This window comes from Zonotrichia albicollis, chromosome 9, assembly GCF_047830755.1.
Source record: "Zonotrichia albicollis isolate bZonAlb1 chromosome 9, bZonAlb1.hap1, whole genome shotgun sequence".
Classification (NCBI taxonomy): domain Eukaryota; kingdom Metazoa; phylum Chordata; class Aves; order Passeriformes; family Passerellidae; genus Zonotrichia; species Zonotrichia albicollis.
In genome coordinates, this window is record NC_133827.1 from 25,645,407 (window position 1) to 25,669,555 (window position 24,149).

At 37.3% G+C, this 24,149-nt stretch overlaps 1 protein-coding gene across 1 annotated transcript in view; it reads right to left on the reverse strand.

The window, feature by feature from the left end:
• CUL3 (cullin 3) overlaps nt 1-24,149 on the reverse strand; it is a 55,081-nt gene that overhangs the window by 15,850 nt on the left and 15,082 nt on the right. The window contains exons 2-7 of the mRNA XM_005489314.4: nt 20,034-20,231; nt 12,632-12,745; nt 5,770-5,930; nt 4,784-4,898; nt 3,283-3,511; nt 1,498-1,643 (exon numbers count right to left, since the gene is read on the reverse strand). Of these exons, the coding sequence (XP_005489371.1) occupies nt 1,498-1,643; nt 3,283-3,511; nt 4,784-4,898; nt 5,770-5,930; nt 12,632-12,745; nt 20,034-20,231 (963 nt within the window). The remainder of the gene's footprint in view (nt 1-1,497; nt 1,644-3,282; nt 3,512-4,783; nt 4,899-5,769; nt 5,931-12,631; nt 12,746-20,033; nt 20,232-24,149) is intronic.

Genomic DNA, 24,149 nt, shown 5'->3' on the forward strand with positions numbered 1-24,149 from the left:
TCCTTGACAGATTCACATGAACATGGCTGAGATGAAAAGAGCAGGGTGCTTTCTCAATTCACAGATACTCCTCTCTGCTTCCATCCCCTCAGTGGAAGTGGTGGATAAACCTTTCTGGGTTTTTTTCAGCCTGAATGTCAGTCCCTGCCCCAGGACAGCTTCATGAGATGCTGGAGTCCATACGGAGGGGCTGAGCTCTGCCAGAGCACATGGGCAAGTCTTCCTCAGCTGCATTTTGCCTTCCACCTTTGTGACAGAAAACCTTGATACTATCTTTATAATTAAGTTTTTAGATCTGTCTTTCTCACGTAAATTTTTTATTATACCTCTTTAGGCCCATCAGGAGCTAAAATTACTTCAAAGTAATCCAGACCCTTATTTTCCACATAATTTCCACACATTCCTCTTCCCCTGTTTTATTTTTTTCTAAATCACACCACCACAAATGCAAGAGTCCTTAATCATTAAAGCTAATAATTTTTCAAGGGCATCCTCTCTTTTTATTACCAGGCCTTGAAGAGGTGATTATTGTGCAAGCCTGGTAAGAAGTTTGCTTCAGCATTGCCAGAAAATTAATAATCCAATCAAAAATGTTTTTATACTCAAATGGCTTCTTCAAAGAGTAACCAGTTCTAGCACAGTTATTGTCTTCAAACAAAACACCAGATTGACAGACATACATTAAATGTTTCTCATGAAGAACAGACACAAGGACTTGAACCACACATTTTAAAAAACCGCAATGTTTAATGAATACACACTTTCACAAGAAATATAAAACATCTTCCAGCTATAGAAACACAGCTTTAAGGTTCAATAAACTCTAAAGGTTTTATATGCAAGTTCCAAACCATCTTCTCAGAGACGATGGAAAAGATGACAAATAATTCTGAAGCATATTTTGTGATCTTGATACATTAATGGTACACATCACTTGGTGAGAGAGAACAAGAAAGAACACTCACATCTTTTAACATGCAGAGCTGTTCTGTTTCTTATGGAGACAAGAGAATGGAATGAGTAATTTGTTATGACTGATAAACACATTCACCTCTCAGTCACAGCTAAGCTTGCCATGAAATATTGCCATGTGATTTTTGCCTCAATAAACACTGATAGCTAATGTTACATAAAATTCAACAAAGTGGACACTATAAAGCTATTTGTCAGCAGACATACAACCCACTCTGGAGGCACAGCATTTAGGGAAATCCAAGAAGTTTCCAGCTGTTAGATAATTAGGCTGAGTAAGTTATTTATTAAAAGCAAGTACTAAAAGCACAAAAACTTAGTATGTGCTTGCCAACCAATTTCAGTAAAAGTTCTAAACGTGTCTGAAGATTCAGAGAACATACATTAAAAAGAATTTATAAATTTACCTTATTAATAACAACCCCTTTTAAATCAATACTAAGGTATTCCTTATAAATTGTGTATGTGGTAAACTGATAATGTGGGGGATGTGGGAAAGAAAAGGAAGTTAAAGTATTTCACTACCTGAATGTAGTCAACTGGATTCTTTCCTTCTCCCTCTTCAGAAACCAGTGCTTTGCCTTGCTCTCTCAGGTATGAGCTCATGCACTCACACATTGTCTTCAGACCATTTGGCACACGGCTGAACAACTTGTACATGCAAGCAAGGTCTGCAAGGAAGAGTGAGACATTATGCAGGACACCTCTGTGTGCTACACTTCTGTAACTCATTCATCTCACAGCTAAAGCTGACAGCTGCAGTTCAGCCTCTTGAGCCACAGAAAGCATCCTGTAACAGCTCAGGCACCAGATTCTTCTGATCTCCTCTTTCCTTTAGCTGCTGATTGCAGCAGCATCAAAATGAAAAGCAAAGACTGTGTTCAATTATTCTAGGTTGTCTGCAGCAGGAAACCTGTCATTGCTGACCTCCAGACCAGCAAAAGATGATGCTAATTCTAAAGGATAGTGAACCTATTAGACCTTCAGCAAAATTATGCTTTCCAGGGTTACTTAAGAAAGTAGCTTCCAAGACTGTCATTCCCAAAATCAAGCATTGCATCCAACTGTTTTTTTTTTTTTGGAAAGCAAGTTAAGCAAAATAGGACAGGACTAATGAGATTCTTGTTTCTGTATTAAAAGCAAAAACTGGTAAAAACTTAGGAGTTTAATTTATATTTGTCTTAAAGCCAGTCCTACACTTTCACACTACGACATTTCATCCACCTAAAATAATGACAAGTGGCTTAGGCTGAACATTGCTTTCCAAAAGAACAATCCATCCTTGTAGCTTTGTGAAAAATCCCATCTTCACAGAGCAGAATTTCCACTCTACTAGTTACATGAATTAAACCAAGGCCTATAAAAGTTAAACAAATTCCTGTATTTTATGAATACCCTTCAAGATCCTTGCACCCTCAGCCTGAAGGTTATCTAAACTGGATATTAAAGATGAAAGTGTTAAGTATAGTATTATAATTTTCTTTTTAAACAGAGTAATTTTTTTTTTTTACAGCTAGGAAATGTGCTCACTTTGTGCTCTGACTATCACCTAGTAATTGTGAAGCTGCTTTAATGAACAAAGACCATTAATCAGAGCAGCAAGGCTGCTCCCCATTCTCATGGCTTTAGAGTGAGCACTGATTTCTAAATATAGATACTACAATCCCTCTCTTCGTTATGCTGCTTTAGAAACTTAGGTTCTATTTCCATAATAACTTTCATTCACTCTGTCCCACATTAACCTCTATTAGGGAAAAGCAAATCAAGCCAAGCCCTTGTGTTTCAACCACTTCAATAAGCTGCTTCTTATCCTCAGAAAGAGCCAACTCCTTTCTGCAACACCCTCTCCCCAAGAATGGGTCCTGCAATGCTTCTGTTTAAGTCTTTTACACAAGTACTTTTTAAATAACTGCCTGTGAGCCAAAAAAATGTGATACATTTTCACAAATACATATTAGAGGAATGGAAATAATAAAATAAAATGGCTCAATGGTCAACTGCTGAAAAAAAACCACAATACTATTCAACATTCAATTCAATAGTATTCCATAGTATCTCATATTTCTTATGAGATACTTGGTTTACCAAAAAACTACCTGTATCTGGTACTAAACAGAAACAAGTTAAGTGTATGGGCTCTGTTTTAAGAGCCATCTAATAGTCACTGAATATTCTCAGATGTTTGTGAAACAGTTACTAAATGTTTCCATGATTACACAGAAACACAGATGTTAAGCTTGACTTATCCCATGTTTAAAAACAATAAGCAGTATCAGAGGCATTTGTGTTTCACAAATGCTGCAGTCTTACCTTCTGTCTTCCCATTTTTCAGCATATGAACTAGCCCAGAGTTCTCCATTTCCACTATAGTTTTCATATGCTTGGAAATAAGCTCCCTCTCAACAACTTTCACAATGGGTTCTTCTGTTGATTTATCCAGACAGTGCATCACTCGCTCTATTTCTTCATTAATTCTAGCTTCTACTTTCTTTATATATACAGAAGCACTGTTTTCAGCTAAAAATTTCTGACTTTCCATCTGTGATTAACAAAAATTAATACTTTAGACTTTTTTGTAAAGGGTAAAAAGAAAACATGTCAGATCAGCATTTATAATCAAGTTCAAATCAAACACAGCATGTCCAACACATCAAAGACTCACATACACAGCTAACACAAAATAAAGGTTCTATTATACTAAATGTGTTACATAAGGGGGTACATGAAATATAAACAATGTGTTTTTCATAGTAAAACAACCCAAGCCAACTACTAACTGTAGTTACCAACTACAGCTTTAGCCACAGGTTCAAAGATAACAAAGATGGGGAAAAGAAAGGATCAAAACTTCCTTCCAAATACGTTTATGGTAGCTCTCCTTATTCTCGTGAGTGACAATGCTGAGCCCATTATTTTATGTCAAATTGTTTTTATTCCTACTGGTCAGCAGAGTCTTTGGAGAAAAGATGTCCTGTTTTTCAGGCAAAGCTAAGTAATAGAACTTAAATGAAAGTAATTATTTTTCTTAATTTTATATAAGCATCAATGAAAAACAGAACACTGACATTTAAAGGGCTGTGCAACATATGCTTCTGTTTTTCTAGGAAGTTAGGAGATTAGAGCATATGACAATTGATCCTGCATAAGAAATGAGACTCACAAATTACCTTATCTAGATATTTTTAACATGATTTTAAAATTTCTATCAATTTCCAGCAATAGATGATCATGATTACACTCAACAAGCACTTAACTGGCTTTCCTCCTCCAAGTATCTCACAAAAAAAAACCCTCAGAGAATATTTGGAATGTATTATTTGGTGTCTGATCAACAACTGGAGAGCCACTTGGATATGCTTAGTTCCTTGACTTCGATTATTTTATTATTAAAAAACCTCACAAATGTGGAAATTATGAAGGAATGAAAGTTTCCTCAGAGGCAGTTTGACAGGTTTCCAAGCCTGAAACAGCTTGAACCTTTCATGCTACTGGCATTTCAAAAAGACTGTGGGGCAAAGCAGATGCAGACTAAGTTACATGAAATAATCTAAAGCAGGCACAAGATTAGCATGATGATTACTGTACATGTCATTGGCACCCATAGCTCAAAACTACATTCAATTATGCTAATTCTGTAAAATCTTTGTTACTTTTTCCTTCCAAATTAGTGATTATTTTTCTATTTCATTTAATGGACATGGACATACTCATCAAAAAAGCAACAAGCATGTAAAGTACCACCAAATCTGACAGTTCAGAGATCTGAGAGTTATAACTGCATTCCAAATTTGGCAACAGAATATTGCTGTACCTGAAAAAATTCTGCAGACATCTCCAAAAATGGAGCCTCGAAGTCTTCTTCATAGACTGACCTTCCTTCAAGACCTAGAATCATTAACATCTGGCAAGCATTTCTTATTGCGCCTCTGCCAAAAAGTAAGTTGTTAACAACTTGAGAAATCTATGTGGTTGTAAGACAGAGTACATAGCAGAATAACAACTCATAAAACAATATTAACTTTAATAAAATGTAGCAATAGGAAGTCCATTCTAATCTGTTTGGTGCATGGCATTTTGGCATTTTCAGGAACACTACACAAGCACGGTTGTTTGGTTTTGTTCAAAACTAAAGAGCTGACAATGTTTATTAAGTGTTTTAAATGCAATGACAGGGACAAATGGCTCAGGTTCCACTAAGCCATACAATTATGAAGAATATATAAGAAATTAACCCAAAATAGTACTTCAAAGAAAACTGAGCAGAACTGAGCAACTGCAACTTCAAAACAACTGCACATGTGGAAGTTGCTATGCAAAGTTTGAGGTTTTTGAATGGCTGGCTGTTTAAAAAAAAAAACCACACAAGAATCTAAAAAAATGAAAAAAAACCCAGCTGAACACAAAATAAACGCCACCGAAATTCAAATGTATCAGCAAGTTGATGAAAACAATAGAACTGCATCTAGAAAAAGATTCCACTTTCTGGCAGTAGGGGACAATACACAGCTGTAGCTGGGGAGTCTTTTTCTTTTCCTGAAATGCATGTTGGGCAATCTTAGTCACAGAAATGCAGGCAGAGTAGCAAGGTAAATATTGAAATTATATTATATTAACAAGCTTCCCTCTTTACCATTATGCTAAAGTATAATACACAAAGAAATGTTACTCCAGAATTGAAGACATTTTAGTCACAAATGTGATCTTAAATAATGAATTACTTGTATATGTTCTTGAGTCACTCTTTAAAAACTGACAGCTGTTATTTACAACAAAAGACTGCACTTACAAACATCTTACCTGTCTACAACTTCTCCTTTCCTCTCTCTTGCAATCATATCCAGCAGAGTTTGCCTCAGGTGATCCCTGATGCAGCCATAACGTACAACCTGATCTCGAAAAATGATCAGGCCCAAGTTGTAGACATTCTCCACGTTGTTCTGCTGCACATACACCCGGTCCTGCAGCAAGGGCATCAATGACACTGTGAATTCACTGCATCAATGCTATTCCAAAATACAAGAGATTGATTGCTTCTCCACAGTGGAAATATGACCAAATGTATCTTTTCTCTTAACAGAAAGAAATTATGTATACCCTTCAAAATTCAAAATCAGTCCCATTTTCCAAAACTTCATTTACACTGGAAGTTCTGTTTGGCTTAGGAGTATAAGCACAGCATTTATGACTAAAGCAGATCTACAGCCTTCCCACTTTTTAGTCTGAGTGCAGAGGAGTCTCCAAGCACTGACTAAATGCATAGCACTATTTGCAAGAGGTTTTACTTACCTACTCAAACCCTTCCATCTCTTTCTGATCTTTTAAGAAAAATAATTTAACTTCCCCCTTCCCTGCATGCATCTTCCTACCACTCCTTTTAGGCAAAAGATATTCAATATTTAGTGAAATTTCCTGAAATAGCATCATTAGATAAAGAGCAGCAAATATAGAGCCAAAACAAAAAGAGTTACAATCAAAATCTTTATGGATTAGTACTGCAAAATTTTACATAAGACTTCTGTAGACATCCCTCCCTCCACCCTCCCCAAATTCACTTTCATTCCACTAGAGCAATTTTTCAAAATTTTGTTATGTTTCATTATAATCTCACCCATACACCACCTCCTCCTCAAAAATAAGAGGGAGAGAAGAAAATATTTTTTACATTTCCATGTATGTTTAAATTCTATCTCCCAATATAATCTCTGTCTATGGGAAGGATCAAGCTCCTCAACTACCCATTTTTATGCACCTACATTTAAAACCCAACACTGATCCTCAGATCAGCATTTTTAAAACTGCACAATCCAAAATCCATCGTACAGATTTGACTGGGAATGCTAAGCAGAACCCGAGTCTCTTACTGCTACCCAAAGAAATGCTCCAAAAATTTCTCTTCTTTCCTATTCCTCTCTCCCAACTTAACTCTGAAAAAAGGAAGGCTATTAATAAAGTCCCTAGCAGACAGAAAATGTATGTATTTGATTAATAGCCACTACTGGGTCAGGCCACTTAAAACAATATTAAGAATAGAAAAACAGTGAGTTTTACAGTCCCTTTCTGAGATGAACAATGATTATTTTTGTTAATTTCTGTCAGGGCATAATCCATTTCTCTTATATCATAGTTTGGGCAATTACAAAAAATATTGCTTTGCTACCATTTAAGCATCAGGAGAAAGACATTAGAAAAAGCTAGGAGTTTTGTACCCACTCACAAATCTGACTAGGATGAGGTTTTGTAAGAATGTATATAGCTATAACAAAAACAGTGATACTAAAATGAATCAAATTCTATAAAGGATGATGTTTAATTTATGAAAATGAGTATAAAGATTAACTTCTCCACTGGTTCCATCACTATCATAAGTGCTTTATCACACACAGAATTAAAGAGTAAAGCTACTCAAACACCTGGAAAATGAAACCATTAAAAGAACAGATGTTATGCTTCAGACTACGGAAAAAATATTTCGAACTGGCGAGTTTACATAAATTCCACAATTTCAAAAAACAAGAAAGAAGAGGCAGCCCAGCATTTAGCACCTGTATTCATATGGCAAAATTATTCCTAGACTAATTATATGCCAGATTGGCACTTGGTGACCAAAGGAAAGCAAAACACTGGGTTCAGCAATTAATTTGTCATTTCCCACTCTCTGCCTTTAGACAGGCAGCCCTGAATTTAAATGAAAAGACAAGATGGGAACATGCCAGATATACCTCCTCTGTGGCTCCTGAAGCAAGCTCAGCTGTCTCAAAGCACAACATTTACTAATTGCTCTCACGAAGTCAGTTCAGAGATGTGTGGTGGGTTAAGTCTTTGGAATAGGTCACTTTTGCTTTTCTGTTTTTAGAAACAGGGTTGTTTATTTCACTTCCTTATTTACACACATCAAGAATAGAAGTAAATGTGATTCTCAAGTAAGACAAACTTAAAATACATTTTCAAACAGATGAAAAAGCAAATTAAAACGTTGTGTCTAATACTGTAACTTGAAGAGAAAAGAATATAATTAGTATTTCAAAAGAATATTCAGGCCTCTGAAGCACAGGCAGCAGGGTATCTAAAAGGATTAAAGCCATGGCCATGACTCATCTGCACAGCTTCTGTTGTGGCAGTGCTGAACACTGCCATTGTGAAAGAGTGACTCCTCTCAGTTTATCAGCAGCCTCTGTAGTAAGCCAGACCTCTCAACAATACCCAAACCAGAGCAGCAACATTAACATTTCTGATCCTGCTGATTTGCTCACCCTTGGTAACAGATCACATGCACTGGAAGCTCTCCCAGCCTAAAAAAGAAAATCCCAGAGAGCCCTGTTTGGGAACAGGTTTGACTGACAAGGCTACACACCACTGCACAGAAATCACTTCCCATGGGGAGAAGCAGTGGGTGCTTAAAGGTAGGAGTAACTTTCAGGAGACAAGGATGACTTTCAGACAGCAATTACTGTTGAATCACAATCTGCTTACACTCCAGAATAATTCTGAATTGAAGTCACTGTAAGGTACCAGTAGCCACATTTTACCCATCTCTGCATGGATGCACTACCTGGATGATGCAGCAGCCTTCAGACACCCTTGTGTATGCACTAAGTGTCTTTGAGCCTGGTTCTGGAAATAAAAACAACACTTCTCTCTATTACCTTGTGTGTAAGCCATGGACAATGAGAGTCATTCGTCAAAACTCCCATATCCAACCTGTCAGTGCTGGCCTAAAAAAAAAGACACCAGCTTTGTGCACAGCAAGATGAGAAGGGAATGCTCTGCCCCCTGAAAAATCCACAGCTGTATTTGCAGGAGCAATTGTTCACTTCTGACAGTGTGTAACTAGCACTACCCATAGGCCTGTAATGCAGCCAGGGGTGTGAGTGCTGCACTTGCATACCTGAAATTGCTTTAAATTTAGCAAGCACAAGTAATAGAGACACCACAGAATCCAGTTTACAGTTTCCATTTGACATTCTAAGAATACAAACATCCACACTGCTTGGAGAAAAGCCCAAACACTCCACCTGCATTGCTCCCATTCCATACAGCAGCTAAATAAAGCCCACTGTAGGTATGTTTACCTGCACTGCCACTGTCAGGCTGAATTCCAGATATGCCCAAATGTACTTTGTACTTCAACCTGTCTTAGCACCTGATTTGACTCAGCAAAGATGCTGTTTAGCACAGGGCTTGACTGCTTCAGTGCCTCACTGCTTGTCACAGACAGTGCCAGAATTTAGAGTGTATTACATTTACTCTGGCACCAATTACTGCAGCCTAAACATGTAAAAGGAAGAGAGCTTGTGCTTTATCAAACAAAATCCAGTGGAACTACATAAACTTGAAATTCAGTCAGGAAACCTGGAATGTCTCAAAATAATCAAGACAAAACTTGCACAATAAGTGCAAAAGATTGCAAAAACCTCATCCTACACCTGCAACAGAAATGAAAGCAACAGACTTTTACCAAAGAGCAATCACAAGGGACAAGGCAATACACATTTTAAAAAGCATAACTATAAGGCAAACTTGAGAGTGTCTTGTGGAGGGCGTTCTGCATAAACAATGAAATCCTGCCATAACCTCAAACAGCAAGTGTTCTAGTCATTAAGCACCATAATGCACAAATCGCACTGTACAAAACACATAACTTCCTAAAAAAGATTTGTTTGTATTGATTTTTATGTTAAAAATGGAAAAATTAAACAAAGGAAAGAAATTAAGGTGGGTTGAAAAGGTGTTTGTTTTGACTTAAATCATAAGTCAGCTAATGCGTGAAACAAAGTTGGAAAAAAAATGTGGCATTAAAACAGATACAATTTGGTTTAAGATGTTCAAGATGTAAAATCACTTGGCTGAAGCAGGAATTCAAGAGAATAAGACCAGAATTCAAGAAGGTATTAAATGTTTTACTTTCACTGATGTCACAGTGTGGCCTGTTGGGCAATAGGTACATTTCCTGAAACTGATGTGTAATCGAGATGGCCTACAAAACAAGAGAAGGATTGGGTCATGCTTTACTTATTAGCATAAGATAATTGCAGATACTTCTCCTGCTAGAACACAAGCATATTAATTTACAATGCCAGGTGACTCAGGTTATACAGTGTTTGGTGCTGTTTCTAGATAAAATATTTTTAATGTCATTATATTAGATTTGCTTGAATAGAAGTGTATAAATAATTTCTGACATAAGCATATCATTACAAACCTATGTGTCAGTCAGACTCAACATCAGAAAGTAAGGACAAATCATTCTTTATTTTATAAAATTCTTTCTTTGAAAAGAAAGCAGGTCTGATCTTTCACAGGTGCTTTATAATTCTGTGGTACTGGCAGCTTTCCCAAACTTTTTGAATGAACACGTGTTCAAGACTAGGATTTTTTTTACTCTTAGTCTTTTGTGAATGAAGAAAACTATGTTTGACTCAAGAGGACATCCCAGTGACAAAGGTGAAACTGCAAATCTTTCAAAGTAGTCCTGTTTTACATAATTGATTATTCTTTAATTTGTAATCAAAACATGTATTGCTGACAATTTGTCTTATGTCTCTCCAAGTCAAAGGAAGGAGATTGCCCATTGTATTAGACCTTCACACTAGATAATTCTACCTAATAAAAATTAAAATTTTAACTATAAACCCCATATTACATTACACAGGTTTAACAAACAAACATCAGTGCCCGTAAGTTTATATAAGCATTTTGAAAGAAAATTTTGTTCTATTTTTACTACTATACTATAAATATATTTTATTGTGGATAGTTTTTTTCTGTTTCTGTGGTAAAAGGAAAAAAAAAATCTGTGGGAGTCAAATAATTAGTCAAGCAGAGGGCTCAACTGAACACCCACTTGAAATAATTAGGAACTGTCAACAGCACACAGAAGGCTACATAGTCCAGAGGTATTCAAGCTTATTTATTATTCTGTTTTCAATCTAAAAGACAGCCAATGAAGTTCAATTTACACTTGAAGGAATGCTGCAGTTTTCCCTTTCCTAGAATCTTGGTGGAAAGGAGAAGGCTGGCTGGATGTTTGAACAGCACTCCCGGGCTTCAAAACAAAGTCAAGGCATTGCTCTTCTGACTGCAAATACTACTCAGGAAACAGCTCTCCTGCTCCCCCAGGAGTGGGAACTGAAGCAGGCAACCCTTCCTCAAAGAGAAAAGGTTGTGGCCTTTAATATACTGGTTAAGCCACTAAAACAAGGAAAGCTTATAAGTTTTCTCTGCCTCTGTTTGAAAAATCAGAAATTTATTGACATTAAGAGCGGCAGATAACCTTGCATTATCCATTACTTTGGACAATCCAGCACCTCCTGTGCTGAAATAATATATAATATAATATAATCTGCTCTCCTAGAAAGCTCTGGATTCCATCTTCTAACCTTTCTGAAAATTCACCACTACCTTTAGTAGATTAATACAATCATTAAATACTCTTGAATATGCCTAGATGCACCTAGCAGCAATTGATTTGTATTTTTCCTTCACAAACAAATTAGGGAGTCCAGGATCTCTCACAGCAAGGACAGTACATCTTGAAAACAATCTGTCCATCTTCCTTTTGGCACACAAATCACTCACGGTCCCTGATGGCATGTTATCCAGCACTCTGTTTTTTGATATGTGGTCTTTTCCCTACTGAAATAAACCAGTTCCTCCAACATGAAGGCCAGTAAATCAGTTAAAAATAATTGTTTGTGATTCTGTAATTACTTCAAATTCTTTAACTTGTAGTAGCTTATTGACCAAAGATAACTTCACAGCTAAAACAAACACTGTCAATGTCACAGCAGGAGATCTTTAACAGCTACAAGACAAGATCTTAACTCCTGTTGTTTAGCAGATAGAGTACAATTCCAGTTCATCTGCTTTTTGGACCAAAAAAGTCCATTATTGTCTGTCCTTCACTGTCAAGTACTGCATCAATTATTATATTTAGGATACTTTGGAGGGAAAAAAATACACAAAAAACACAGCATCTCAACACTTCCTTTTGAAGTCAAAACCTTTGTCTAGAAGCTAAGCAGAAATACTCTCTTGCATCCTAAAACATCTCCAATTCCCAATATTATGGGAATTTTAAAGCAGAACACAATCCAGACAAAAATGTTAGGACCTCTCTCTTAAAAAAAAAAAAATCTCTTTTCTGTTGGCTATAGGTGAGAAACATCAAGCATGCAACCAAAAATCACATTCTATGTACACTGCTTAATCTTCTACACAAGTCCTTCATGAACAGCAAAGGATCCAACTACAATTTCACATTAAAGGACACACACTGTACCTAAGCAAAGTTATCCTCTTTGAATTCTAAAGCTTAAAGAACAACCACACTGCAATTTTCAGGAGGCTTTACACCATAGTGCTTTCCACAGTAAGAAAACACCATTACCTGAACTAACATCTAAAATCTGTCAGAATGGGTCTGAATAGCTTATTTTTTCAGAACTGCAAAGTTCAAATATTTCTTAGATCAATTTTTCAGGTGATAATGAGATAACCTAAAACACAAATCCAATTACAATTTGTCAAACACCTGTAGCAGCCTTGCATGCACACAGGAAATTGAAAATAAGGGACAGAGAGTAGCCTTTGGAAGACTGGTAAGCATGGTAAGAGGACAATTTACTACACTGCTAAATGTGTGAAATAGCAGAATACCCACCATATACATCAGAATGTCTCTAATCATCACCATTGCTGTTTGATGATCATTCCATGCTTGGTTTAGTGTTTGTAGAAAGTTGTTATTCAAGGAGTTTAACACATCTTCCCGCACCTGAAGTGAAAAAAATAAAAGATATTTCGCCATAAACTCAAGTCAGTTTCTCCTGCAGCATTTAAATCCTAAACTTAGCTTCAGCACAAGAATTCTTGCTCTTCCACGGACCTGAATTTTACAGGTTGTTACTTTTCCTGGGTGCTGACTATCCCTACCTTGTATTTCCCTTCTGTGGAAAAATAAGTAAGAAAAATTATGCTAGAAACAAGACAAAATAAACATGGGTTTAAAATTTCAAAGGAATTCCTGAAGTTTCAAATGTTAAAAATAGACTTTGACAACTCCTCATAGCTTTTATTTCCTGTGTTATAACGTTTCAATTGCTGGTAATTTTACTATCACAAGTCATTTCAGAACATTGGGTAGCAGCAGTAAATGCTACAAACAGGAACAAGTACAGGTGGAAAATTGGCCATGATGACATTTAGAGAGACAAGCTGAGATACCATAAAGATACAAACAACAGTTCTGAAAGGAAGCAATTGCTTGGTAAAGATCAGACTCCTACATTAATACCAACAATAAGACTTCATAGAAAAAAGTCATCTTTTTTATGAATGTATTTGCAGTTCGCAAGTTAATCTGTCTCATCAACTTCAGATTTTATGCCTCTTTGCCACTACCCTCCCTACTAATAAAAAAGCCCATCCAGTTTCATATTTTGATTTTTTTCCAGTATGCATATACAGCAGTGCTCAAACTTGAAACTAAAGTCAAAGAGAAACTTGTGGGAATGTAAAAAAACTGTTCCAGAGTTAATAAAATGTGGGAATTGACTTTTTACATTAACATGCAAAACATATTCTGCCCTCTGTTGTAAGCAAACAGGATGTTCACATTGATTTGGACTGATATCTGGCTGATAGTGTAAATTTCTGTACAGAGACTCAAACAAGAAAACAAAACACACAGGCCAGGCAGCCACAAGCTGCAGCAACATCCACGCACTCACCTGACAGGCTGCACTCTGCCATTCCAGTTTATGAAGTTATTAGGCCAAACCAGGGTAACAGAATCCTGTCTGCCACACTACTGTACACACTCACTAACTCAGATGGGCAAACCAGAGACACAGTGTGGAACACCATCCAACACAATGGTCTCAAGGAGGGGAGGGATGAAAGAGAAAAGGAGAGGAATGAAGGAACAGGTAGAGGAAGAAGAGAGGGAAGAAGGAGGAGAAAGAGAAGAGGGAGGAAGGAAGAGGGGAAACTTGTCCAAATAATATTCACCTTGTTACTGCATCTAGGCAATATAGGTATGCATAGGTTGTTCAGAGCTTGCTTACATCTTCAAACACCTACTCTGCACACCTGAGCAAGGCCTCTCCTCCTTGCTTTTGGAAAACATAATATGCAGGTATGAGCACTGCTTAACTGCATCATTCTTTCTGATCATGATCATCATTTACCCTTTGGTCTCCCAAATGTGTGCTCTGTTGTCACCTAGTCCAGGTAGTTCTAAGCCAAAACATAAATACACACTAAAAACTTCAGCAGATATACTTGTGAAGAATATGCAGAATCTCCCAGAACAAGATAAACAAACATGACATGGTTGCTTTCACTTCTTTGGTGAGTATGGAAAAGCTTTAGAAACATTACTTGGTAGTCCATTCATCCACACTGATAAAATTTACCAAAGCCTGATCAGATTATAAGCACAAATAACCAAGGGTAGTTACTGATCAATTTTATGACACCCTGTACTTTGATAACACAGAGGCAGTGTGCCCTGGTAACTGCACACATCCCACATCCCTCACACTAACCCTGCCAGTGACAAGTCACACACAAGGGGGTGGACACCTGCCACCAGGCAGCAGTGACAACTTGCTCCCAAGCAGACACTGGCACATTCTGCAGTAGTGGCACCTCTGCTCCACACGGTGTGCCACGTGGATTTCTGGAAATGGGCCTGAAACTCAGAAATGGGTGCTGTACAACAGAGCTACCTTCAGAGTTTCCCTGTGAATCTCCTCAAGAACATTCTTCTAGGTTTATTTGAAAACTGCAGAAGAGGTTTAGAAAGCCATTCTTTCAGCTGCTGCAAAAGCCAACCAAACTACTGCCAAGCAAATTATCATTTATAGCAACTTTACAGTTAACAAGTGTTCTACACATTCTTTGTATGGGCCATTAATTCAGCAAAACTGCTATAATGCACAAAACATCTTAGCCATGCAAAGGTGCAGAGTCACACCACTTTGGTAGAATAAATGATCTCAAGTAAAAAAATGTGCATACTCACACTCTTTGAACAAAGAGGACAAACAGCTGCTGCTCTGCCACAGCCTTAGAAAATTTCAAATCTCAAGCATTTTTATCAGCAGAATGTTACTTTAAATTAGCTGAGCTTGTGGTGATTTCTGTGACAGTGTTTGCAGTTATGAAGTAAACAGCAGGGAAAGCCAGCTTAAGTGGGACTGTCATATACAGAGGGACTTGAAAATAAATTAGCAACTTTGTAATACATGTAAGGTCTTCTGATAGTTACAAGGATGACATTTTGTGTATAACTTCAGGCCTAACTGTATTTTCTACTGGATACAGGTCTTCAGGAAATACAGAAACCTTCCCCCAATAATAGTAGTTTGTTAGCATAGGCTTTCAATACCTTTAAATAACTCTTGATTAAGTGTACAGAAAGAAGACTTATGGTCTACTATTTCTATCTTACAGTGCCTGGCCTGATGCAGCAGCACAAATAGTCCAATTATGTAATTTCCACTACTGTAAGGACAGCCAGAACATCCTGAGGGGAGGAGCAGTACAGAACAGCACTTTCTGAACCAAGGCCTTAACCTCTCAGAACTTTTATTATAGAGTTTCTTTTAGAAAAATCCAAGTAGTCTAAAAGATAGTATTCTAACATCCTAGGAGTCCCAAGTAGGTTAATGGACTGACTTCCAGAAATGTCTGTTCACCCCTGCAGCTGCTATCCTATTGCTAAAAGGAAAAAACAAACACTGCAGAATACTGGGGATTCTCAACAGTTATGTACTTCCAAGCAATTCCCTCACATCCTTTTGCCCTCCACATAATAGCAGACTTGCTCAAGATCATCTGAAAACATCATTAAGAAAATAAAAAGGCAGATAACACTCATACATTGCCAGTCAGGCTCACTCTAATGCTCAGTAGGTAATTTGCCTCCTACACAACTTCTCATGTCATTCCTCCCTATTTCATTGATATTATGGAAACAATTTCAAACTCCCTGATGGAGATGACTCTAATCTCTCCCTTTTCTCTGCAACACTAAGATAGCAAATTTTAAAGCTTACAAAGGACCCCAGACATAACTTTCTAAGCTGGACCAGTACCCCACTCGTGCACTGGAGCAGCTCTGTGCCCCCCTGAGCCAAGGTGCTCTCACTGCCTGTGCTGTTACTCTGACACAGCAGGTACTGGACAGACCCTGAGGGGCACCACTTGTCACTGATGGCCATCAGGACTCTGAGCCATGGACCACATCCAATGGGTGTGACCACCCAACCAACTTCTTATCCACTGAATTCCACTCATTGAATCCATCTCTTCCTAATTTAGACACAAGAAGGTTATGGGGGACCTTGTCAAAACCTCTACAGACATCCAGAGAAATGACATCTGTAGCTCTTCCCTTGTTCACTGATGTGGCCACTGGACTGGCCAGGCAAGACTCACCCTTGGTGAAACTGTGCTGGCTCTCCCAAATCACCTCCCTGTCATCCATGTACCTCAGCACAGCTCCTAGGAGGATCTGCTCCACAATGCTCCCAGACACAGAGGTGAGGCTGACAGGCTGGAGCTCCCAGGGTGCTCCTTTCTACACTTCTGAAGGATGGGTACAATGTTTCCCCTTTCCCAGTCACCTGGAACTTCACCTGGCTGCCATGACTTCTCAAGTATCATGGAGAGTGGCTTGGACACTACATCTGCCAATTCCCTCAGGACTCTGGGATGCCCCTTATTGGGCCCCACTGACTTATATATAAAATGAACATTAGAAATATTATCCTGTAAACTTTTTAACTTTAACTTGTTTTTACTGTAACACAAATGATGTTGCTTATCATTAAATGGCTTAGAGAGCTGTAAACTAAGCTCTGTGTGTTTTAAAAACACTTAACAACATTTGTGTGATGCAATAACAGACTAGGCTTGAGAAGTGTGAAGAAGGACCATCCACCTCAAGCTATAAGATTGTCAGTGGGCAAGAAAGGCAGAAATTAGTGAATTGTCAGAGGCACAGGAATTAAATACCTGAATTAAGATGAAAAGTTTCAGTACTTTCAAAATTCAACAGTGTTTTTAAATAGCTCTACACGTACCATACTTAAATAATGATGTCAATACACAGGTAAAGACAAGTTTTATCATGTTCCTGCCCTGTAGTAAAAGCAAGGTAGCTCAAGAGAGCTGACTTGTCTCAGTGATGCAGAGCACCCAGCTTACTACAGCCTTTATCCCACAGCCAGAACAGGCTCATGTAGAACTGCACACCACTGGGGTCTGCAAGTGTGAAACCAAGCATTCTTGGTAATAACTTGCTTGCACACACCTTGTATTGAGCATATTTGTAACTATTATTTTATTTGCAATTAAGCTGTCAAGACAGTGCATTGGACTGTTTTCTTGTTGAGAAGTTAAATACTTTTCTCATTAGTGTCTGATTGCTAATTAAAATGCTGAATAAGCACAACTTTCACCTAGCAATTAAATTAGCATAAATCATAAATACAGCTCTTAACCATGCCTCACCAAAAATGAAAGAATGCTTTCCAAGCTTTAAAACTATCTGTAAAAACAACTGAAAATAAACTCTGCCTCTACCTAGTCTCTTAAATCTATTCCTTATTAACCAGCATGACCGGAATACCACAAGAATGCAGCTTTTCCTAAAAAGATAACCTGGAGATGTGGGCAGCAAATGACAGTTATGGCTCCAGGATTAATGCAGTTTCAAATGTGGGGTGGGCTCCTCAGCAGTGCTCCCTGAACTGAGTACAGTGCTTCAGTAAAATCAATTCATCTGTGAACATTTCCATTTTTATAAAAGTTAAAGAATGTAATGAACAATATTTCAGTTGGCATAACCCCCCTCTTCTAAATTCTAGCATCCACCACTGAATCTCTGAATACAAGTTTTACAAAGACTTGTGATGAGATCATTTATTATTCATTAACTACTTAAAATTTACCAGAGAATTGCTCTTGGAAAGGGACAGCAAACATAAAAGATTTTGCTAAAATTTCTATGACAAAACGTGAGGTTAAAAAAACCTTATTTTTTATCTGTCTTACAAGTACTAATGGCTCAAACAGAAGATATCATTAAAGAACTGAACCTATTCTTGATAAACAATGCATTATTTTTTCCATGCTTCCATCTATATATGCCTTAACATAATGTGTCTAACAAACATTCAAAAGAGACAAGCAGTAGTTTTGAGCCTCTATAAGTTTTTGTTATTTTTCTGAAGTTTTTGGCATAAGTCACATTTTTTTAGTCTTCTCCTTGGATTATTTTACAGGCTGGCATAATCAGAATAATTTAGCCTTTAACTACTAAAACTCATTTAACCTTTTTATTTGAAAAAGCTTTGGTCATCATTTATCACCCACACACATGGATATAATTTGATTAATCACATTAACGATCAGAATATTTGGTCATTGGAGAAGATTTTATTTAAAGGACCAGATACAGGAATATTAAGTGTCAGAAAGGCATTTCTCTGCACTGCTATCTGTGCAGCCCTCTCAGCCTCTGCACTGAAATTACAAACTCAGAACTTTCTGCTCTTTTGTCAGCCTGCCACAATCAGCACTTCAGAATAATTAATTCTGCAAATGCATAGTTTTTAATATGCAAAATAGCTAGGAACTAAGATAAGTGGCAAAATACCTAGGAACAAAGATAAAAAGACACCCATCAAATTAAACCAGGATAAACTAAAGCCTAGGAATAATAGAAGTTTAATGTTACGATTATTAAGTGCATAGACATATACAAGAACAAGGCAAAAAAAAAGCCTCAGCCATTTGCCACATTTTATATGAATAGTACAGATTATGAATGCACAGATAATGAAACCAGAAGTTTTTGAGAGTCACAGATGTGCTACAATTATAGAAAAGAACTGCAAATTATTTAACCACTTCACAGAGGATGTCTCCTCTGGTGCACACAGTAAAAAGCCCCACATTCAGAGCATTTTTATACTATACTTATCTGGATCACACCTTTGGAAACTAGGATTTTAGAAAAGAAATAACACATTTCTCTGCCACAGCAGTAACTCCACTTGGAACACACAAAATAAGTCCCCAAGCATCCTGCATTATTTAGCCATAAATCTCCCATCCATTCTCTGTAATTCAGCCAGAAGCAATCATCCAAGACACATGATGGTCTCTGACTTTCCTTTTCATATCTTGTAAACACAGGATAAAAATCTGATACTCCATCTGAAGCATGGCCAGAACATGGGATCAAAGCAGAAGTACCTCTCTGCTATGGATGTTACCATGGCATCTCCCACAGCCTTAGAATCCTATTGCCCTGAAATATTATCTGGAGTCCTAAAAAGTGACTTCCAACTTTTTCCACTTAAATATTTATTAATCAATTCTAAATTTCTCTCAAAGACTAAAGAAGTGGCTCCATGGTTTAACACAAGACCTGAAGATTCCTTTTCTCAGATGACAGACCTTCAGGAAGTTTCTGCATGTCATTTTGACTGACCTACATGGTTTTGCAAAGGCTGACATGGCAGAATGTGAGCTACTCAGGAGTTTTGCTATTGCTGAGTTGTTGTTTCTGCCTCTTTAAAGAGCATAATCCCAGCACAACTGTCTCATTAACCTGGGAATTAGTTCACTAGCCTATAGAAAACAAGTTCTTACATTAGTATTTATTTGTTCCACAGATTAAAAAAACCAAGTGGCAAACAAGACAAAATTTGGCCTATGAAAGTCACAAAATGCCACCAAAAATGACACAAACCATTAAAAAAAATTATCAGCTCTTGACAGTTATTCTTCAAAAAAAAGAAGTTGTTTCCTGTTACACTCTTTCAAGTGCTCCCTATGGTCTGCCTTCCATCAGTAATTTACCAGAAACAGTCCCAGGAACATGAAATCATTTGAGCTTGATGTTAGCTCTATGCTACCATTTTTGAGAGAAGCTACACAACTGCAACACAAGGGAACATAAAATTAGATTTTATGTCATTTAAATAACTATTCAGAATTCTTTCACATAAGACACTTCTATTTTAATACACAAATGGACAAACCTTATTTATTAGATGCTCAGTCACCACTTCTCTTAGTCCAGTGTAGAGTTTTTCACCATGTTTATGCAACACCATTGTATAAGCATTTCTATACAGCTCCTCAAAACTGAGACCACTATTGTTCTTACGCTGAATCTCTTGGATTGCATTTTTCAGAAGATCCCAAATGCTGTTCACATATTTCTCATCCATAGTCATCTGTAAAAATAAAACATTACGTTATTGTTTTGAACAAAAAAAAGAATATAGATAATATGAGGTAATTGCTCTGCCCCATCTTGTTGATTCCATTATCACGAGATTCCTCAAACTTTATCAAAAGAAAACCAGTATTTATGAGACTAGTAGGGATTTCAAAAATACTTATGAAAACTGTAATTTGCAAAAGTTTAATGCTTTTTTTGTTTCAGAATGCAAATGCCCAGGATCCAACCCCAGAGCCTTTGGGGGTGGAAAGGCAGGTAATTGTGGATAAAAGGAAAGGCAGGTAATTGTGGATAAAAGTCTCTTCCCCATTCTTCTTCCACAGGTTAACAGTGATAGATGGTTAACTCCCATTCCATATTAACACGTTGTTTGACACCTCATAAATTGTACTGCAATACTGATCTGCCTCACCAGACCTGTACAACACAAGATAATAATGTCTGACACAGATTTAGGAAACTTGGTCATCTGCTTGAGCTAACTAGGGACTAACAGCTAAAGAATTACATACCTACAACACTGTACCTACAATTTAAATAATTACAGGTACCACTGAAAAACCACAAATGCCCAACATAAACACCTGCATTGAAGATATTCCCTCTGCACAAATACAATTAAACTATTCTAAATGACATGTACCAAGCACTAAGCATCTGCTTGATCTGTTATTCAGATGCTGTAAACATCAGCAAATACACAGAAAGAAAGAAAAAAAAATTGAAAGAAGGAGAAAAACTCTTATAAGAAATAGTCTCAATACAACAGCAAACTTCTATCTAGTACCTAGTGTGAATCATTTCACACTTGTGCTTTACCAATGCAAAGGTGCTTCAATATATGATGCTTTATAGATAAAGCAGTATCTGGGTTTGCAAGTCAGCATAGCAAAAAATATCAGATGCCAGTACTGCTTAAAGTCTGTGATTCAGCCAAGTTTTATCACCCAAATGGAAAAAAAAAAACCCAAACACTTTTAAACTGAACTAATTTTATTTAAAGTTAAGTTTGGTTTAGTTTATATAAAATCAGGAACAGATTTAGCATTTTATAACTACAGAAAAGGGCTGAAGAGAGAAGGGAAAAAAGCTGCTATTCCCAGAATTACTATGGGAAGTGAAAATATCCCAGAGTCTATCAAAACTGTCAAAGTAGTCTTGAAAATAGGAACTGAAAGTATTAAAGAGTAAAGAATAATGGTATGACACTATAGAGAAAAATCACAACCAGTGCTAATCCACCTCTCTTTCTCCTTCCAAAAAACCTACTAAGTGAATAGAGGAAAGACATGACTAGATTTGATTGCATTTGTAATCAAAATGCAATTATTTAGCAGAATCATTTTATCCAAATATATTTTTACATGTATTTTTAAAATACCGTATCAAGTTTTCCAGGCATGATAAATAACAATACAGATCACAATAAAGAGAAGCCATGCACTGCCTTGGGAGGGAATGGGCTGCTGAACAAAATGAAAACAAGACATGCAATCTTCTATCCTGTGCATCTTTTGGAGTTCTGGTTAAATACAAGGATTTTTATTATAAAAATAATCCTATAGTTACTTTTTCCACTCCTCTGATACCAGATCCACTTGACTACTACATTTCATGCACCCCAAACTTAAGATGCACCATTATATTTCTAAAAGCAAAAAAAAAAAAAAATTACAAACATGTTGAAAAATTCGTAGCTCCCTATCTCCTACATGCAAAGCCTCAAAGTAACAGAGGAATGGTGGATGGAATGTCACAGGTCCCTCCACACTTCCTTTTTCTGCTATGTACAGCACGGAAAGTTAAGTAGTTTTGTTTTTAATTTGCATCTGCCACATTGGTGCTCCTTCAGGGAAGTTATTTTCTACAGCCTTCCTGAACCAGCAATTTCACAAGTACTGATAATGAAGGCAACTATTTAGATTTGCAGACAGCAATCCAAGTAAAAGCTTTTCAGCTTTCCTTTCACAAACCCGAGGTTTAGTTTTCAAACAAAGGAGAGGCTCCCCCTGCTAATTAAAAAACTCTCAGCCAACACAACCTTTTTATCTCAACTGCAATTTAACTGCACTTGTATTCTGAGCAGAGGTATGATCTGTACAAACCAGGCACATCCCTGGGCACCAGTGTGCAGAAGCATTACAGGGCTCCTGTCTCTGCGTTGGTCACAGGGAACATCTCAGTACATGACATACAGAGATAAAGCAGCACATCCGGTCATTCAGATCCCTTCAGCAAAAAGCAAACTGTTAATTCTTGTACTTTTAATCCAAATGCTATAAAATAGAAAGAATAATTGTAACATGATTTCCTCCAAAGTCCCTGAATACAAATAAGAACACAGAGCTTTTTGCCACTTAACAACTGACACACCACGAGCTATTCTGACAGCACAAGAAAGGTCAATAGAAGGTAATTTTAAGGAGTACACATCTCCACGAGGTAAATATTGAAAAAGTACTATAAAATTATCTTATTACCTTTTACGATTAAGCATTAAAAACTCAGTTTTTCAATGCAGCTTCTTATTCTGTTTCTGACTCAGATTAAGATCAGTGAGGTTTTATGAGAAGAGGTTTGCTCAAGTTCTAGAACGTCACATTAGAAGAGCACGGTCTTCCTAAAAGATCTAGCACAGCTAACTTGTTTGCAGCAGTGTTTTCCAACAAAGCAAAGACTCCTAATACTTTAAATAATCCCATTCTATTTGGCAGTAAGTCACTGCAGCAAAGTTTGAGCAAAAATGTATTATTTCCTCCCTGCTGCTGAAAAGTTGTTTAGCACTTGAGCAAAAGAGATCTTCCTGTATTCTCAAGGGTATGTAAGAATTGTAATGACTAAATTTATTCTTGGATTATTTAACTCACAGGTTCATGTCTTTTCATCCCATTCCTTAAGCCAGGCTTGTAGGCAGATTTAAAATCCAAACAAATAATCAGTAAGTAAGTTGTTGATGCTACTAGAACACTGGCATTCTTCAGAATTCTCTACAAAAGCATCTCTGACAACACAACTGCAATCCTAATCCCCCAGTCTGACCCACCAATGAAGATTTATGCAACTCTCTAGATCCCTAGCAACAAAGTCTGTAAGAGATCTTCTTCCACAAACACAGGATCAGAGCCAAGATGCTTTTCCCAGATTTCTTCTAATGGTTATATTTCAGAGCTAAAATCCACAGTTAGAACGCAGTTGCCTTGCTTGTGTCTTTGTATTCTCGCAGATTTAAGCGGAACACAGATTGCTGCTTCTGCTGCTCTTTGAAAGAAACCACACAGGTTTGGAAAGGCTTTCAGAAGCAAAATCCCAGTGATTTCAGTAGTGTCTACACCCAGATTCACCAAGATAGCAAGAAGGCAGTGTCCAAGCAGAGGAAACGTGTTAATGCACTCACGCTTATCTGAACATTACCTTTCTTGGGGAATGGGAAAGCGACCAAGTCTGTTATTGGCAGCAGAGAGAGCTGTTTATAAGAAGCCGCTGGTTGGAAACCTTCCACACACTGCTGCCCAAATGCTAATGATTCAAAGATGCAACTTGAGCACAAACATCTGAACTCGGAGTGTAACACAAGTACATCTTGAGGAAATTAGACTGAAATGTCAGTGTACATGAAAGTACAGTCATTTCACAAAAAGGAGACTACAAAGGACTCGAAAGATCCTTTATTCCACAGTGTGGGATCAGATACACTCAAGCCCCTTCCTTTAACAATGTCTGTCTACCCTATTAAAATCATCAAGTCAAATAAACAAATCACTGTCAGCAATCTATTGCCCTTATCACCTGTAAAGCAGGTAAAGCTGGCAGCAATCCTGAAGCCCTCTCCCTCCTAGAAGCTTACAGGCACCACCTGTTCCAAGTAACCCACCACAGCGTTCAATCAGAATGAGCAAACAGCTCAATTCTC